This window comes from Orycteropus afer, unplaced genomic scaffold (genome assembly GCF_000298275.1).
Source record: "Orycteropus afer afer isolate SDZICR_OR568_19922 unplaced genomic scaffold, OryAfe1.0 scaffold00010, whole genome shotgun sequence".
Taxonomy (NCBI): Eukaryota; Metazoa; Chordata; class Mammalia; order Tubulidentata; family Orycteropodidae; genus Orycteropus; species Orycteropus afer.
Genome location: NW_006921597.1, coordinates 7,923,381 through 7,943,212, shown reverse-complemented (window position 1 = coordinate 7,943,212; position 19,832 = coordinate 7,923,381). Strand labels below are relative to the sequence as shown.

General features: G+C 39.0%; 1 protein-coding gene across 1 annotated transcript in view; it reads left to right on the top strand.

Moving 5' to 3' along the window:
* Nucleotides 1-19,379, top strand: part of TTF2 (transcription termination factor 2) — a 71,611-nt gene extending 52,232 nt beyond the window's left edge. The window contains exons 18-23 of the mRNA XM_042781992.1: nucleotides 10,187-10,357; nucleotides 11,652-11,710; nucleotides 12,981-13,134; nucleotides 13,830-13,912; nucleotides 15,494-15,568; nucleotides 19,235-19,379. Coding sequence (XP_042637926.1) covers nucleotides 10,187-10,357; nucleotides 11,652-11,710; nucleotides 12,981-13,134; nucleotides 13,830-13,912; nucleotides 15,494-15,568; nucleotides 19,235-19,379 — 687 coding nt within the window. The remainder of the gene's footprint in view (nucleotides 1-10,186; nucleotides 10,358-11,651; nucleotides 11,711-12,980; nucleotides 13,135-13,829; nucleotides 13,913-15,493; nucleotides 15,569-19,234) is intronic.
* Nucleotides 19,380-19,832: the final 453 nt, after the last annotated feature.

Below are 19,832 nucleotides of genomic sequence, written 5' to 3'. Positions count from 1 at the left end.
CCTTAAATTTAAAAATAAATAAATAAAAATTTCAACCAGGCACAGGGAAAAGAAAAAATGCTGAAAACTAGGACCTGGGAGGGGAAGATTAAGAATAATAATAAAAAGGACAAAAGTGTTTATAATATTAGCTGTTTTAAAACAGACAAATAGAAGCAAGCTAATCACCAGAAAAAAGAAAGCGAAAAAGAAAAAAAAAATTGGTGGAGGACAGGGCAGGGCACCCAGGCTCTGTCTGAGCACACAGACTGATGGAGTTCCTGTGGGCCCATAAGGTAGGTGGGAGTGGAGGACGGCCGCACCTCCGTTCACTAAGAGTAACTAGAGGAATGTCGTACCTCATTAGTCTTGCAGGTCCCGAGTGTCCTTGGGGTTGCTGGAAAGCAGCACGTGTTCTTAAGCCCCAGGAATATGCGAGAGCGCTGTCTCTTTAAATATCTAAAATAGTCAAGCTGCTTTTTAAACCTTCAAAATGGAGGCGTCCTCCGGACCAGCAAAAGTCCACAGCTCAACCCACCTTTCTCTTCACCTTCCCTGTTTGTTCCCCAGCCACCGTGCACAGTCCTCCGTGCAGTCACTGGCTAGCAGGGTGATTTTTAGGTTAACTGTTAGGTCCTACCGCCACTCGGGAATCTCCAAGCTGTCTGTGCCGTCAGGATCGCTCAGCCTTGCTGCCACACCGCAGCTCCATCTGTCTCCTTTTTTGGTATTTTCACACAAATTCTTCTGCTAGTTGGGGTTTAGTCCACTTGTATATCCTTTCCTTCAAGGCTCAGGGGTCCAAGATTATCTTCCATGTCTGTGTTAATTGATTTCCGTTTTCTTTGTTGAAGCGGGTCTGTGCAGTCTTTCTGCCTATTTTGTCATCTTGCCAGATCTCTCAGGTTGTGTGCTTTTAAGAATTTGTCGATTTCATTTAGGTTATCCCAATTTGTTCACATACAGTTGTTCATAATATTCTGTCATAATTCTCTTTATTTCTTTCAGATCAATTATAATGTCACCTCCTTCATTTTGGTTATTTGCATCTTTTCATTGTCAACCTAGGTAAATATTTGTCGATTTTATTGATCTTTTCAAAGAACCAACTCCAGTTTTATTGATTTTCTATTATTTTTCTGTTTTATTTATTCCTGCTCTAATCTTTGTTATTTCCTTTCTTCTGGTGTGTTTAGGCTTAGTTTGCTCTTCTCTTTTTAGTTGTTAGAATTAGGCTGTTTGAGATCTTCTTATGTAGGCATTTATTGCTATAAATTTCCCTCTGAGTACTGCCTTCACTTCATCCTGTAAGTTTTGGCATGTTGTACTTTTATTTTTATTTGACCCTAAGAAGGTTGTGATTTCTTCCTTTACCTATTGGTCGTTTAATAGTGTGTTGTTTAATTTCTGTATGTTTTAGTCTTTTCCATGTTTTTTCGTATTATTGATTTCTAGCTTCACTCCATTGTGGTCAGAAAAAATACTTGTATAATTTCAGTCTCTCTAAATTTATGAATTAATCAGTCAATTAATTTATCAGTTTATTTTGTGACCTAAAGTGTGGTCGTAGGCACTTGACTGCTAGCCAGAAGTCTGGTAGTTCAAACCCACCAGCCACTCCTTATAAGGAAAGTTGGGCAGTCTGCTTCCATAGCGATACTGCCTTGGAAACCCAAGGAAGGGTCGCTATGAGTCGGGTCTGACTCGATGACAAATAACAACAATAAAGTGTGGTCCATGGAAACAGCAGTCAGGAAATCAAATGACATATTGCCTTGGGCAAATCTGCTGCAAAGGACCACTTTAAAATATTTCAAAGGAAAGATGTCATTTTGAAGATTAAGATGTTCCTGACCCAAGCCATGGTTATTCCAGTAGTTTCATATGCATGTGAGAGCTAGACAGAGAATAAGGAGGACCATAGAAGAATTGATGCTCTGAATTATGGTGTTGGTGAAGAATATTGAAGATATCATAGACTGCTAGAAGAATGAACAAATCTGTCTTGGAGGAAGTACAGCCAAAATGTTCTTCAGACATGAGAATGGCCACTTTGTCTCTCATACTTTGATGATGTTGTTACGAGGGACCAGTCCCTGGAGAAGGATATCATGCTGGGTAAGTGGAGTGTTAGTGAAAAAGGAGAAGACCCCTCAATGAGGTGGATTGACACAGTCGCTGCAAGAATTGGCTCAAACACGGCAGCGATTGTGAGGATGGTGCAGGACTGGGTGGTGTTTTCATTCTGTTGTGCGTAGGGTCACTAAGAGACAGGACTGACTCTGTCACCTTACAACAAAGTGTGGTCTGTCCTGCAGAATGATCCATGTGCACTGGAGTAGAATGCATATTGTGCCAATTTTGGGTGGAGTGTTCTATATATAAGAATCTCTGGTGGTGTAAAGGTTAAGGCATTTGGCTGTTAACCAGAACGTTGGTGGTTTGAACCTACCAGCCATTCCACAGAAGAAAGATGAGGCAGTCTGCTTCCTTAAAGATTTAAAGCCTTGGAAACCCAATGGGGGATGCTATGAATTGGAATCAACTTGACAGTAGTGAGTTGGGGTGTTTTATTTTTGTTGTCGTTCTATATGTGTTCTGTATATTAAGTCTAGTTTGTTTATAGTCTCATTCAGGGCTTCCATTTCCTTGTTCATCTTCTTTCTAGATGTTCTGTCCAGTATTGAAAGTGGCATATTGAAGCCTCTATTATTATAATACTATCTGTTTCTCCTTTTAATTCTATCAGTGTTTGCTTTATATATTTAGGTGTCCTAATTTTTAGTATATATATATATATATATATATGGTTATGATCGTTAAATTTTCTTGATTAATTGACCCTTTTATTAGTATATAATGTCCATCTTTATCTCTTCTGACAGATTTTGCCTTTATGTGTGTGTGTGATTTGGGTACAGGTTTACAAGGCAGATTCATTTTACATTAAACAGTTCATACACATTTTGTTGCACGACACTGATTATAATCCCCACAATGTAACAGGTCTCCTCCCTGTGGTTAGCCCTTCCAAGTGTCTTCTTTACCTGTGCATTCCTGCCTGCAAAGCTTTCTCCCTGTACAGAGCTGCCCTTCTGATCTCCTCTAGTTGACTATTCTAAAGAGTACATCTCCCTGGTGTAGCTGTTCAGCTTGTAGGCCTATCTATTATTTGGCTGAGAGCTGAGTCATGGGAGTGAGTCCAGTTCTAGACCCAAAGGGTGACTTGGGGCCATGATCTCTGGAGTTTCACCAGTCTCTGACCAACCAGTTATCCTGGTCTTTTTTTTTTTTTTAATACTTTTGACATTTGTTCCACATTTTTTCTCCCACTCCAGTATCTCCCATTTTGATCCCTTTCTGAGCATCATCTAGTTCATCTGGGCTCAGCGTCTTGTAGGCTGATATTCCCATGGTCCACTAGTCCCTTAGACTAATTGTTTCCATGCATCTTTGATTTTCTTCACTCTTCTTTGTTTTGGACTACATCTTAGGTGGCTGTTTGCAAACTTTTAAGATCCCAGTCGCTACTCACCAAAGTAAAATGTAGAACAGTGTTTTTGTGTACTATGTTGTGCTATTTGAGCTTGATGTCCCCTGCAACCATGGACCTTAGCCTGCAGGCCCAGTGACTCAATCCCTCAAGGTGCCTGGTTGTGGCTAAGAAGTTACCCTAATTTTGTCCATTATAGAGTTAATTCTATAATGTATATAGATATTTTTATAGTGCATACAGATATATTTATAGGAATGTTGTCTGTCAAACATGTGTATGATCACGGGTATATTCCCATTTGCCTACATACCTGATCTTCTTACCTGTCCATCTATGCAGCCACCCATAGATTAGTGTTTGTTATTCCTGATAATGCAGTATTGTGTATAAATAATATTTACCTTTGTTATTTGTACCTCTTATGTACATCTGTTTTCTTCCTTTTCCTTAGTGATACTGTGCTGGTCACACACTTTTGTTATATTGCCTGTCCCTTCATCCAAATCAACACATGTCTCTTTGTTAGTCAGCAATCCCCACTCTCCTCCCCTCTCATCCCTGGTAACCAACAAAGAAAATTTCCTTCCCTGTGTAAACCTTTCTTTGACTTTTTATAATAACAAAAAAAAAAAAACCAAACGCACTGCCGTCGAGTTGGAACCAACTCATAGTGACTCCTCCTTGGGTTTCCAAGGCATTATCACTATGGAAGTAGATTGCCCAGCCTTCTTTCCCAGGAGTGGCTGGTGCGTTTGAACTGCCAGCCTTCTGGTTAGCAGTCAAATGCCTTAGGCACTATGCCACCAATAACAGACTCATAAAATATTTGTTCTTCTGTGATTGACTTATTTCACTCAGCATAATGTCTTACAAGTTGATCCACATTATGAGGTGGGTCATAGATTCTTTGTTATTCTTACATGTTGTATAGTATTCCATCGCTTGTATGTTCCATAGTTTGGTTATCCATTAATCGGCTGACAGGCACTCAGGTTGTTTCCATCTCTTTGCTATTGTGAATAGTGCTGCAATGAACATGGGTATGCATATATCTATTTGTTTCCCTGATCTCACCTCTTTGGGATATATTCCTAGTACTGGGATTGCTGGATCAAATGGTATTTCTATTTCCAACTTTTTAAGGAAGTACCATAACGTTTTCCACAGCGGTTGTACCATTTTACAGGCCCACCTGCAGTATATGAAAGGTCTGATCTCTCCACACCCTCACCAGCATTTGTTATTTTTCTGTCTTGTTGAGCCTTACTATTATTGCTGGATTGAGATAATACTTTACTGTTGTTTTGATTTGCATCTCTCTAATGGATAATAATGGTGACCATTTCTTAATGTGTTTATTGCCTTTGGTGAAATGTCTGTTCATGTCCTTTGCCTAGTTTTGAACTGGATCGTTTGTCTCTTTAACGTTGAAGTGTTGAAGTATGAATCTAGGAGAATTGGAAGTTGTCAAAAATGAAATGGAACACAAAGATAAATATCCTAGGCATTGTTGTTGTTTGCCGTCGAGTCGGCCCCGACTCATAGCGACCCCTCCTTGGGTTTCCAAGGCAGTATCACTACGGAAGTAGGATTGCCCAACCTTCCTTCCGAGGAGTGGCTGGTGGGTTTGAACCACCAGCCTTCTGGTGAGCAGTCAAGTGCCTTAGGCACTATGCTACCAGAGCTCCCATCCTAGGCATTAGTGAGCTGAAATGGACTGGTTTTGGCTATTTTGAATCAGACAACCACATGCTGGGAATGACAGTTTAAAGGAATGGCATGGTATTCGTTGTCACAAAGAGCATTTCAAGATCTGTCCTAAAGTACAATGCTGTCGGTGATAGGATAATATCCATATGTCTACAAGGAAGACCGGTTAATACTAGTATTATTCATATTTGGCACCAAGTACCAAAGTCAAAGATGAAGAAATTGGAGATTTCTACCAACTTCTGCAGTCTGAAATTGACCGAACAAGCAATCAAAATGTGTTTTTTATCACTGGTAATTGGAATGCAAAAGTTGAAAACAAAGAAGTAGTTGGAAAATATGGCCTTAGAGATAGAAATAATGCTGGAGATTGCATGATAGAATTTTGCAGGACCAATGACTTATTCATTGCAAATACCTTTTTCAACAATGTAAGCGAAAATTATACACTTGGATTTCACCAGATGGAATACACAGGAATCAGATTGACTATATCTGTGGCAAGAGGCAATGGAGAAGTTCAATATCTTCAGCCAATACAAGGCCAGGAGCTGATTGTGTAACAGACCATAATCTGCTTATATGTAAGTTCAACTTGAAGTTGAAGACAATTAAAACAAGTCCACGAGAGCCAAAATATGATCTTGAATACATCCCTCTTGAATTTAGAGACCACCTAAAGAATAGATTTCATGCATTGACCATCAGTGACCAAAAACCAGAGGAAGTGTGGGATGACATCAAGAACATCATGCATGAGGAAAGCGAGAGGTCATTAAAAAGACAAGAAAGGAAGACCAAAATGGTTGTCAGAAAAGACTCTGAAACTTGCCCTTGAGCAAAGAGTAGCTACAGAAAATGGAAGAAATGACAAGATAAAAGAGCTGAACAGAAGATTTCAAAGATCAGCTTGAGTAGACAAAGCCAATTACTATAATGAAATGTGCAAAGACCTGGAGTTAGAAAACCAAAAGGGAAGAACATGCTCGACATTTCTCAAGCTGAAAGAACTGAGGAAAAAATTAAAGCCTCGAGTTGCAGTATTGAAAGATTCTATGGGCAAAATATTGAATGATGCAGGAAACATCAAAAGAATATAGAAGGAATACATAGAGTCACTGTACCAAAAAGAATTGGTTGCTGTTCAGCCATTTCAGGAGGTGACATATGATTAAGAATCAAAGGTATTGAAGGAAGAAGTTTAAGCTGCACTGAAGGAATTGGTGAAGAACAAGGCTCCAGGAATTGACAGAATACCCATTGAGATGTTTCAACAAACAGATGCCCCATTGTAGGCACTCACTTGGTTATACCAAGAGGTTTGGAACACAGCTACCCAGCCAACTGACTTTAAGAGATCCATATATGTACCCATTCCAAAGAAAGGTGATCCCACAGAATGTGGAAATTATCACACAATATCATTAATATCACATACAAGTAAAATCTTACTGAGGATAATTCAAAAAATGGTTGCAGCAGTATATTGACAAAGATCTTCCAGAAATGCAAGCTGGATTCAGAAGAGAACGTGGAACAAGGGATATCATTGCTGTTGGCAGATGGATCTTGGCTGAAAGCAAAGAATTCCAGAAAGGTGTTCACTTTTGTTTTATTGACTATGCAAAAGCATTCAATTGTGTGGATCATAACAAATTACGGATAACATTGAGAAGAATGGGAATTCCAGAACACTTCATTATACTCATGAGGAAACTGTACATGTCGTTCAAACAGAACAAGGGGATACTGCATGGTTCAAAATGAAGAAGGGAGTACATCAAGGTTGTATCCTTTCACCATACTTATCCAACTTGTATACTGAGGAAATAATCTGAGAAGCTGGACTATATGAAGAAGCATGTGGCATCAGGATTGGAGAAAAACTCATTAACCACTTGTGATGTGCAGATGACACAACTTTGCTTGCTATGAGGATGACTTGAAGCACTTAAAGATGAAGATTAAAGACTACAGTCTACAGTATGGATTACACCTCAATATAAACAAAACAAAAATCCTCACAACTGGTCCAATAAACAGCTTCATGGTGGATAGAGAAAGGATTGAAGTTGTCAAGGATTTCATATTACTTGGTTGTACAATCAACACCAATGGAAACAGCAGTCAAGACATCAAACAACTTATTGCATTGGGCAAGTCTGTAAAAGACCTTGCTCTGATTACCTAGTACTGCTCTAACAAAAATATGCCACAAATGGGATGGCTTGAAGAAACAGGAGTTTATTCTCTTCACAGTTTGGAGAATTTAAGTCTGAGTTCTAAGTGCCAGGCTCTAGGGACTGGGTGAAGCCCCTCAACCTTGGGCTTCAGCTCTGACTCTTGTTCCCGGCCCACTGAAGCCAGAGGCTTTTCTTCACTCAGCTGCTGGCCACTGAGGCTGACAAGTCCAAGGTTGACAAGTAAAAAAGGCACAGTCCTTGTGTTATCAAACCACATAGCAGGCCGTAAATTCAAATCCATTGAAAGTCCCAAGATTGGCAGAGCATGGCAGGCTGCTGAACAATGACATGGCTACATCCGGGGTTCAAATGTACCATAAGCTAGTTCATTGGTTCAAGTGGACCATTGTCCAAGGCTTCTCCTTATGTACAGGAAGAAGGCCACATACCTAAAGCAGCTACTCAGCTGCTCACAGTAGATTTCACCATGGAGTTGATCTCCAGTTTCATCATGGGGAATATTACATCCAGCTGCCCAGCCACTCAACCAGGCCCAGCCAAGTTGACACACAAGCTTAACTACCACAGATCTCTTTCAGGTTCAAGTGCTGAAGAGCAAAGATATCTCCTTGAAGACTAAGGTGTGCCTAACCCAAGCCATGGTATTTTTAATTGCTTCTTATGCATGTGAGAGCTGGACAATGAATAAGGAAGACTGAAAAAAAGTTGATGCTTTTGAGTTATCATGTTGGAGAAGAATGCTAAGAGTACTGTGGTCTGCTAAAAGGACTAACAAATCTGTCCTGGAAGAAGTGCAGCTGGAATGCTCCTTGGAAGCGAGAATGGCCAGACTTCGTCTCACCTACTTTGGTCATGTTGTCAGAAGGAACCATTCCCGAAAGAAGGATATCATGCTTGGTAAAGTGGAGGGTCAATGAAGAAGAGGAAGGCCCTCAATGAGATGGAGAGACACAATGGCTACAATGGTGGGCTCAGGTATAGCGAGGATTGTAAGGCTGGTACAAGACAGTGTTTCATTCTGCTGTGCATAGGGTCACTTTGAGTTGGAGATGACTTGACAGCACTTAACAACAACAGAAATCATTAGATGAGCATAAGAATTTAATTTTTAAATGGTCCCAGCCATCTAGTTTATCTTCTATTTGTACAGTTTGGCTTATGCTTGATAGTCTATTTGTGCCATAAATTAGGGACCCTAAACTTGCACCTGTTTTGTCTTTGATGAACTTTATAGTTTTGGGTCTTCCATTTAGGTCTTTGATCCATTTTGAGTTCATTTTTTGTATGGTGTGAGGTATAGATCTTGTTTCATATTTCTGCAAATGGATATCCAGTTTTGCCATCACCATTTGTTCAAGAGGCTTTCTCTCCCCCATTTATTGGTTTTTAGCCCTTTGTCAAAGATCAGCTGTCTATAGGTTGTTGTTGTTATGTGCCATCGAGTCGGACCCGACTCATAGCGACCCCTCCTTGGATTTCTGAGGCAGTATCACTATGGAAGTAGATTGCCCCATCTCCCTTCTGAGGAGTGGCTGGTGGGTTTGAACCACCAGCCTCCTGGTTAGCAGTCAAATGCCTTAGATTCTCAGTTCTATTCCACTGGTCTGTGCATCTACAGATTTTGTCTACCTTGCCTGATAAAAAGATTCCCACCCTACTTATCTGTTGGTTATTATTTGCATGGAAAAATTTTTCCTATTCTTTCACTTTCAACATTTTGGTGTCTTTGGGTTTAAGGTATAGCTCTTGCAAACAGCATATAGTTGGATTATGTTTTTTAATCCATTTTGTCACTCTTAGATTTGGGATTGACATATTTATACCATTCACATTCACTGTACTTCCAGATAAGAAATTACTTACTTTTGCCATTTTATTATTTTTTTTAGTGTCTTAAACCTTCTTTGTCTTTGTTTTTATACTGCTTGCTTTTGTGTTTTGTTGGTTTATTATAGTAAGCCTTTTTGGTTCTCTTCTCCTTTCTTTTTTTATGTGTTTTTTATATTTTTTCTTATTTTTTGTTTTTTATTTATCCTTGCCTTTACTATTAGGACTTTTAAGTAGATGTGAAAACTCAGGTATTTATACAAATTGGAAAGGTGCTTTTACATTGGAGAGAGTCACGTCCATAACTCAAAGGAGTGTTATTCTTTATAGTAATGTATAATAGTTTAATTCTCTGTATTGTTCCAGCTGGTGCTAATAGAATGATCATGTAGTCTGTCTGGCAAGTCTGAGTATTACATTTAACAGGTTGTATTCATAACATTTTAGGTCTCTTGGTACTAACTTACTCAGTAACGTACAAGAAATTTTTTATCTATACTGTTTCTCTTCTCCTTTTGTCATTATCACTACTTAGATGTTCATATTTCATTTACCCTATAACATAATTTTATCCTTGCCTTTATTATTAGGACTTTTAAGTAGATGTGAAAACTCAGGTATTTATACAAATTGAAAAGGTGCTTTTACATTGGAGAGAGTCACATCTATAATTCAAAATAGTGTTATTCTTTATAGTAATGTGTAATAATTTAATTCACTGTATTGTTCCAGCTGGCGCTAACAGAATGATCATGTAGTCTGTTTGGCAAGTCTGAAAAATCTATCATTTAGTTTCTGTTTAATCTGGTGGGGAAAAAAAAAAACTTGCAAGTTTACAGTTTAATCAGGTTTCTCTGCAGTTAACTGATGATAAATTACAAAGTATTATAAAGTGTTAAGCAATTAGTACTTCATCAGCAAGTTATATGACTTGCTGCCTTAACTTCTCAACTGCTTCTATCTGGCATAGGCTCTGGATCCAACAGAACTGAAGAATGAAGGCCTCGTCCTTTCCCTGGAAGAACAGCTTGGTGCATTGACCCTGTCTGAACTCCACAGCTCAGAGCCTTCTTCCATGGTTTGCCTTAATGGCATATCATTCAATGTGGAGCTTTTCAAAGACACAAGAGAGAGCACTAAGGTATTTTTGTCACATGGTACAGTGGCTGAGGCATTCGGCTATTAACCGAAAGTTCGGTGGTTCTAGCTCACTAGCCGCTCTGCGGGAAAAAGACAAGGTGGTCTGCTTCTGTAAAGATTTACAGCCTTGGAAACCCTCATGGTTGCTATGAATCAGAATCAACTTGATGGCAGTGGGTTTTAGTCTAGTAGACACTTCAGTTTCTCATACATGTTCCTGTGTTGTGAGAGAGCCTCATGTTTCCAACCTGATATGGTCGTTTGATGGCAGAGCGAGAACTATTAGATGTTAGCTGGCCAGATTCTCCCTCCATTATTAAAGGCTCATTTTATTTCACAAATAAACCAAAGCCTTATGATAAAGTAGGCTTTCAGAGACTGAATTGGTATAGCTCCAGCAGCAAGGCAGGTTTTCTGGCATGGATTACCGAGAAAAGAGCATACCAGCTTTATGCTAAGGACAAGGACTTAGCCAGTGAGCAATTTGTTTAGGGAAAGCAGGCTAGATACTGTGTCATACATCTAAGTGAGGGTTTTTGGTAAATACTCAGCTTGTTTAGAAGCTTTAACAAGTGTTCCTCCGTCTGAAAGGTCCCCTTCTACAACATTTGGAGCAAACCTTAAAGTGGGCAGAGCTCTTTTACTTTCTCCTGTAAATGTTAGGATAGGATCTTTTCTGTTCTAGAAACATGCTAATTTCTAGGGGTATAGTCATCACCCAGATGTATGCCGTTTCTGCCACCTTGAAGCATCTCAAGTAGTGAAAGCAAGAGGTGTTTCATAAGCAGTCAGTGTACAATATGATAAAGACCATGACGGTATAAACAAAAGGTTCTATAGTAGTACGTCAGCAGTGGACACTCCTGCCTGACCCATACTTTGGATGTTGGGGAGGACCTCCAAGAAGTGGCATTAAGTTGTCACATAATGGTGTTCTAGGCAGAGGGAACAGCATGGACAAAGATGAGATAAAACATGGCTTATTAGAGAAAGACTTGATATGATTAGAGCATCTAGTTTGAGAGGCCTACTGAGAGATGAGTACACAGAAGTAAGCAGAGGCCAGAGCAGCAAGAACCTGGTAAGTCATTTCAGGGAGTTTGGACTTTATCTTCAGTGAGAAGCCACTTCAGCCAGGGGAATAAAAGGGCAAATGTGCATTTTAGAAATAGCCCTCTAGCTGCAGAGAGAATGGAGTAGAGACCTAGCCCTCTGGCTGCAGTGATTCCAGTTAGAGAAGATGGGAAAGAATGAATTTGCTTAAGCCTACATATGCTAATGTAACATCTTTCCAGATATCATCTCTGTTGGCAGAACTGGAGGCAATCCGAAGTAATTCAGTGTCTCAGAAAAGGTAAATGTGTTATTTCATTTTCCAAATATTGGTTGTAATTAAGTAAGAAAGTTTGATGCTGCTTGTTAGGAATTTAATTGTGTCTCTCAAAATGAAACGCAAACTCGGTACCTATGGTTATACTCGGTACCTATGGTTATAATCTTATCTGGGAATGGGTTGTTTTTATTATGTTAATGAGGCTGGATTAGTATAGGGTGTGTCTTGTGTCTTGAGTCAATCTCTTTTGAGATGTAAAAGAGATTAAACTAGCAAGTCAGCAAACAGGGATGACCCACATGGAGATCTCCAGGAAACAAGCTAAAGAGACAAGGACTTTCTTCCAGAGCCAAAAGAGAAAGCTACCCCATAGAACCATCACCCTGAATTTGGACTTCGATCCTCCTAGACTGAGAAAATAAATTTATGTTTGTTAAAGCCATCCATTTGTGGTATTTCTGTTAAAGCTGCTCTGGATAACTAAGACCGTGCTGATAGTTGTAAATCTCAGCTGTTTATATCAAGGACCTTGAGTCATGCTTCACAAAATGCACTAAGGTTATAGCACAAATTCCCTACGGTTTCTAATTAAAATATTTGTGGCACAGATTAGAAGGAAATCTCTAGAAGTTCGGGGTAAGCTAAGCATCTGAAGAAAGTTTTGAAAGTAGAGATACATATAAAGAAAAGCAAGAAATGACTTACTAAAGGAAGATCAGATGGGGGCTTCAGAAGTGCTGGTAATGATGGCAGTTTGGGTGCATGGATACGAGGAAGTTTGCTCTGTTATTTGTTGTACACTTTACGTCTGTTATACATCTTTTTTTGGATGTATGAAATATTTAAGTAAAACAAAGCAAAATTTAAAACACGGTAGGGGATGAGGGTAAGTAGAGAAGCCTGGTAGCTTGGTATTCTGTCTGCAGAAGGAAGGTGGCCTGTATCGTTTTCTGCATGGCCACAAATCTCTGGGTGAGCACAAGATCCCTAAGTAATAGAAGGCCGAAGTCATTAGTTTGGCCTGCACAATATTCTCACTTGACTTAAGGTAAAAGAAAGAAAAAGCTGTAGATTGGATCTAGACATAACTCTATGCATTATTAACTCATAATATGACTTAAGTATATAGTGTTTTCCTTTAGGTAGTGAAGGCTTTTCCTCTGTTACATTTGATGACTGAAAATCTTAAGAGTAACAGGAGCATTAAAGCCCTGCAGATGTGTTAGTTTAATTTGTTAATTGGTTAGTTTAGTTTGGCAGGTGTGATTTTTTTTTTTCCTCTTCCTTCCAGTGTCATTGTTTCTCAGTGGGCCAGCATGCTGAAAGTTGTAGCATTACACCTTAAAAGGCACAGACTGACTTATGCCACCATTGATGGTTCTGTCAACCCCAAACAGAGGATGGACTTGGTTGAGGCATTCAACAGTAATGCCCAGGATCCTCAGGTATGAGCTGGTCACATCAGAGCTGTATGATTAAGGGCAAATTGTTCTCAATTCTTTGGATAGAGAGAGTCACAATATAGCAGCTCAACTGAAAACTATTTACAGCTTTGATAATTTATTGAGACACATGTCAATGTATACAAATAATCTAAAGAGAATACAATAGAAGAACTGAGAGAATGAGATCAAAACTCGTTAGGATCAAGAGAATCTTTGTGGAGGAGGCAACATTTGAGATGGGCCTTGAAGGATAAGTGGACTTTTGATAAGAGGAACTATGGAGGGAAATGGAAGAACAAAGGCATATAATAGTAGATAATAAGAATTTGGAAAGCATTAAGTGATAGGAAAATCATTATAGCAATAGGGAAAGGGAGGACTGATGGAATAGACATAATCTTGTTAATAGTTTATCAAGCTAACTAGTTCAGTGGTTAAATTGTATTATTTGTATATTTTGGCAGGTGCACAATTAGATTTTTGAGGTTGACTCACAAAAAAGTAAAGTGTAAATTTTCTCAAAGGTGACCCATGACAGATGGCATATCAAAAAACTGTGTTACAATGACAGCAGAAGGAAGTTTAATAGGAATTCATTGCTTTATTTGTATTGATCTTGGCCTTGAACCTGAGACAGAAGAAGAGATGTTTTATGAGATCAAGTTTATAAAGTTAATGGTATACTTCTTTTGAAGGTTATGCTAATCTCTCTCTTGGCTGGAGGTGTCGGTCTAAACTTGACTGGAGGAAACCATCTTTTTCTTCTTGACATGCACTGGTAACTATTCTGGACTTCCCTTGAGTTATCATGACATAGGAGGGAAAGTGGGGCCCAGAGGAGTATAGGGATGTACTTATGTTGAGTGTGCTGTTTTTACATTGTAGAGATGCCTCTGTGCATATATGTATACAGCTACAGAGCTAACCAGGGTGCTGAGCTAGCTGACTTCCCTGAATTCCTAAGCAAGCAAGACTTCAAATGACTACTTATAGTAGTCCACTCATGTTATTGTTAATCTCACATCTGTTTCCGTGGAAACTGGAAGCAGAGCTTTTCCTTGTGAAGAACTAAACATCTCAGTTTTACCTCTTCTCCAGAATGCTACATTCCAGATGTATTTGTTGAGATTCAAGAAAATGTCAACCTTGGAGAACAAGGGGAAACCTTACTCTTAAAGAGAAAGGCTAATCATTTTTCTAATTATGTCAGAATTAAACTTAACATAGAGCTCTTGTACTCACCATATGTGGTGTCAACCCCAGGATCATAACAGCATCCTTCCTGGATGTGAGAAGGAGTGAGTGTGTTGCTAGGAGGAAATCTCATTAATCCTGGTTTTTTGGTTTTCTGATCATGCCAATCAAGGATGGCACTGTCATCTGTCTAAGTTTCAGGTAGCCCATTTGATTGGCTCAAATGGGCCAACCTGTCATTATCTTCTGAGAGAATGTGTTTAGGTCTTACAGTTCTTGGAACTGCCATGTACATGTGAGTGAGGAAAACACGCTGGGAATGTATGGTAAGAAGTATGCTATTTTCTGAAATGCAAAAACATTACCCAGGATTTTAAAGAGGTAAAATGAGAAACTAGTTTGGAGTTGTTGTTAATGAAAATTATGAAGAAGGAAACAAATTGAGTCTACTTAGTTGAATTACAGAATATTATTAAAGTTGAAACATGTATTTGAGATCCTTTAGCCAGCCTTACTATTTTCCAAGTAAGAATCTGAAGCCTAAAGGGTTGAGGTTAGATAACTTACCCAAGTTGGTTAGTGAATGGATCGAAGCATAGGTGTCACATACAGCAAATGATGATTGAGCTAAGAGTTATTACCATTAGCAATCTGAACCTAGTTCCTCATTAGAGGTCATGAAGGTACCTTTCTTAGGCCAATATAACCTAGGACAATGATTGTTAAACTTCTGTAAATATTTTAGGCTATATGGTAAATCTTTTAGACTTTGGAGGCTAGATCTCTGTCACATAGTCTTTGTTTTTATGTGTTTTTCTTTTCCAAAAAAACCAAACTCACTGCCGTGAATTCAGATCCAACTCCTAGCAACCTCTCCTTGGGTTTCTGAGGTGATATCACTACCGAAGTAGATTTCCCAGTTTTCCTTCTAAGGAGTGGCTGGTGGGTTTGAACCGACAGCCTTCTGTTTAGCAGTCAGATGCCTTAGGCACTATGCCACCAGAGCTCTGTTTTTCTTTTACCACCCCTTAAAAATGTAATGACCATTTTTAGCTCACAAATCATACACAGTCAGGATACAAGCTATATTTGGCATGTGGACCATACTTTGCTGACCCCCTTGTCTAGGATACCAGTACCTTTGAGCTTTACTCTCTTCTAATAGGAATCCATCACTTGAAGATCAAGCATGTGACCGAATTTACCGAGTAGGACAGCAGAAAAATGTTGTAATTCACAAGTAAGTAAAGGTCTCCCGGGACCATTCCCAACTTTTGCTTTCATAGAAGTCTTTCTTCAGTACTGTTTTTTTCTTTTTTCTTTAAGTAGTGTTTTAATTACAGTGTAAAGTGTTTGTTGATTGCATTCCTAATGATGTGCCTGAGGTATACTCTCCTTGGTCACAGATGAAAATGAAAGCAATTTAGGGATGGGGAGGGGTTAGGAGGGTAACCTTGGAATCAATCCCTTCAAATGAAGAATAAGGTTGTGTATAATACTGAGCTGTATCTTAGTCAAAGTAGCTTGAAATATAAACCATTCTGCAAAGTACATTGAAAGAAGATGATTTCTTAGAAAACTGCAGAAATATTAAAATCGGGATGCTAATATAGGTATAATACTTTCATCTGATCTATAGACCTTATTCATATTTTGCCAGTTGTCCCATTGATGTCCTTTGTAGCAAAAAAAAATTCCAGATCCTTTGTAGTGTTCTGTTGTCATGACTCTAACTTTGTAGTGTTCTGTTGTCATGACTCCTTAATCTCCTCTAAGCTAGGCCAGTACCTCTGTTTCTCTTTTTATGACATTGATATTTCTGAAGCGCACAGGCTGGTTATTCTGTAGAATGTCATTATTTAGGACTCTTGCCTCTTCAAAAACAATAAAACCTGCCATAATGCTATATAATTCATTCTAGCTATGGCCCTATTTTTTGTCCTTCCACTTCATGGTGACATTTCCTGAAGAAATCACTGTCTGTCTTTACTTGCTTGCCTTCCATTGTTTCCTCAACTTCTGCAAACTGGCTTTTACCCCTTGTTGTTGTTGTTTGCCATCGAGTCGGACCCGACTCATAGCGACCCCTCCTTGGGTTTCTGAGGCGATATCACTACGGAAGTAGATTGCCCAACCTTCCTTCTGAGGAGTGGCTGGTGGGTTTGAACCACCAGCCTTCTGGTGAGCAGTCAAGTGCCTTAGGCACTATGCTACCAGAGCTCCCGGCTTTTACCCCTATTGCCCTCCAACAAAGCTTTTGTTAAGGAATACTAAAAACTTCCAAAATTTGCCTAGTACAGTGATTATGTGAGTTTCCTTGTCTTTAGCCCTCTTCTCAGGTTACTCTCTATACTCCCTTTAATAATCCTATTCACTCCAATAAGTCCAAAATCTGTATCTCATTTCAAGGTTTCCTAAACTTCAGATCAAGATCTCCATATCCCTGCTAGATAACCAAATCTCATTCAACTCATTCAGCAAATACCTATCGAGCACCCACTGTATAAAACCAAACCAAAACCAAACTCACTGTCATCAAGTTGGATCTGAGTCATAGCGACCCCTCCTTGGGTTTCCAAGGCAGCATCACTACGGAAGTAGTTTGCCCAACCTTCCTTCTTAGGAGTGGCTGGTGGGTTTGAACGACCAGCTTTCTGGTTAGCAGTCAAATTCCTTAGGCACTATGCCACCAGAGCTCTCCCACTATATAGCAAGTCCTATTCTGTGCTCCAGGAACTCAGAATGTCACAGAATGTTTCTTTCATCACCTCAAATCTGCTTATTCTCTTTATTCTTTGTGTTTATGATTAGTATCGCTGTCCATCTAATCACATAGCCAGAAACTAGACTCCTCTCTCCTTCTCTCTTTCCACATACCAAGACCTTAGTTTTATTTTCTAAATGTCTCTTATAACTATTGCCACTTCCTTCTTTCAAGTACTTGTCATTTCACATCTTGCCTCTTTAGATAACTTTATCTTCACTGACTCCTGTCCTTCTCTGCATTACCACCAGAGGGCTCTTTTAACTAATAATCTATCATTCCATTCCCCAAATTTCTCTGTAGGTCTCACTTCCTATAGGATAAAATCTAATTTCTTAGCATGATGTGTGAAGCCATTCATGATCTGGCTCCTGCCAGCCTCTTGAGCTTATCCCAGTGTAGAACAACATGATTGAGTCCTTGTGACTTTTGTCCTGATTGTACTAGACAGCTGATCTTCCTCCAACATAGCATGCTGTATAACTCATCCATGGTTTTACCCATGTTGTTCCCATTCCCTGGAATGCCCTTCCTACTGTTACATCTTATAAACCCTTGCTTGTCCTGCAAGACCATCCTTTGAGAGTTACTTGTTAACTCTTCAATGGATCCTTCCCTGACAACTCTAGACAGGTATCTCTATTTCTCTCTCTCTGTCTCTTTTAAGTATAAGGGATCATGGATCTGATTTTATTTTAGGTTCTTTATCAAAAAAAGAAGGAAGAACACCTGCAAAGAGACTAAACAGGCCCCATAAAACAGAAAGTAGACATACTGGAACGTCAAAATAGACATCACACATATATATCCCAATAAAAAATTCCCAGTATTTCTACCATATGCAGAACTTGAGGCACTGTAGGAATAAATTATATACCTGCCTCACAAAGGTTTACATTGCAGCTAGCTATATCTATGGAACTCATATGAGAGAAGAATGCATTTAGCTAAAAGTGGTAGAATTAATGATTAATGGGACCTTAAATAGATAGGGTGCATTTTTCTTTCCTGACAAATATTCTGAAATCTGAAACAGACAGATTTCTTTTTACCTCTATTGCACGTTGAATATACTTCTATTATAGCACGTACCAGGTTGTACTATTAGTGTTTTTTATCTCCATGTCTGTCTCTCCTGTTCTCTCTTTGAGAGCAAGGTTATATTCCTCTCTCCATTCTTCACACTAGCATAGTATATGCCAAACTCACTACCATCAAGTCAATTTCAACTCATAGCAACCCCCATTGGGTTTCTAAGGCTGTAAATCTTTATGGAAGTAGATTACCCCCATCTTCCTTCCATGGAGTGGCTAGTGGGTTTAGACTGCTGACCTTCTGGTTAGCAGCCAAATCCCTTATCCACTACACCACCAGAGTGTGTTGAATGAGCATAAATGGCAACTGTGGTATTTTCTTAGTTTGAAAAACCTGTTTTCAATGTGAATTAGCCAAGAAATAGGATATGCTATGCCTCAACCAGGACATTAAGTCCTAGCAGAGAGAGAAGCTTCAAGGCCTTCTAACCTTATCAAAATGGAGCTTTTTGGGTAAAAGCTGGATCACTATACATTCACGCCTCCCTTATCAATGTGGTTATATTCTAAAGACCAGGACATTAAGTGAATTCAGCATTATGTGAAAATGGAAGATGACTATCATTAAATAACTGCCAAATTACATCATTTCATAAGTGCCAAACCACTGAGAATTATAGCCTAGCCAAGTTGACACATAACCTTAACCATCACAGCCAGCACTACTCTTGCCTCATGCATTTGTTAATGTGCAAAATAGTCAGATAGTAGATTTCTTATTGTGGTCATAAATGCGAAGTGTCAGATACTGAGATAGTCGATAAATGAAGAGCAGCTGTACTTTTTTGGAAAAGGGATGTCTTGTTTATTTTTAACTTTCTCTGTTAGAAAAAAATAAAGAAATAAAAAAGCCAGTTGGAGTCACATCATTTTAAATGGATACTTATTTAGTCAAAATTATTTGGATCCTTTAAACATAGAGTTCTTAACTGAACCTAAGAAAATGTAAAGGAAGAAATTCCAAACAACTGAAACATAGTAGAAGTTTGGAAATGTTATTTCAATATACTGCATTGGGTTTTTTACTTTTTGTTTATTTTTTATTTAGATTTGTTTGTGAGAAAACAGTGGAAGAGAAGATCCTACAGCTCCAAGACAAAAAGAAAGAATTGGCCAAACAGGTCCTATCGGGATCGGGAGAATCTGTCACCAAGCTCACTTTGGCTGACCTAAAAGTCCTTTTTGGCATCTAACTACCATTGATTTATATTAGGATCTGGGAATAACAACCTAACCAAGATCCTTGAGCTCTATTCTTGGCATTCTATTTCAATGTCAATCCTTCTCCCCTCCTCAGAAGGCCTAATCTTGCCCCCAGAATGAGGATCTGTCATCATGTTGATCAGCTGGTTATTTAGTAAGTAGCAGATTTAAAAAAAAAAAAAGCTTTAGAATTAATTGATTTTGGAAGACATTGTGCATAAACTTTAGTAAAAGTTCCAAAGACCCTGTGCTGGCCTTTCTCGTCTCAGTCAATAGGGAAGCAAGTGTCATCGCCTTTTCCAGCACAATCTCCGTTCCATCTCTTCAACTCTCCTTGCCAATGCAGCTACTATCTCTTATGGGTCAAGCAGTGAATGGATCCCTGCAGTCATTTCTCAACAACTTTGTTAAGCCAGGCATTCCTTCCTCTCAGTCTTAAGATC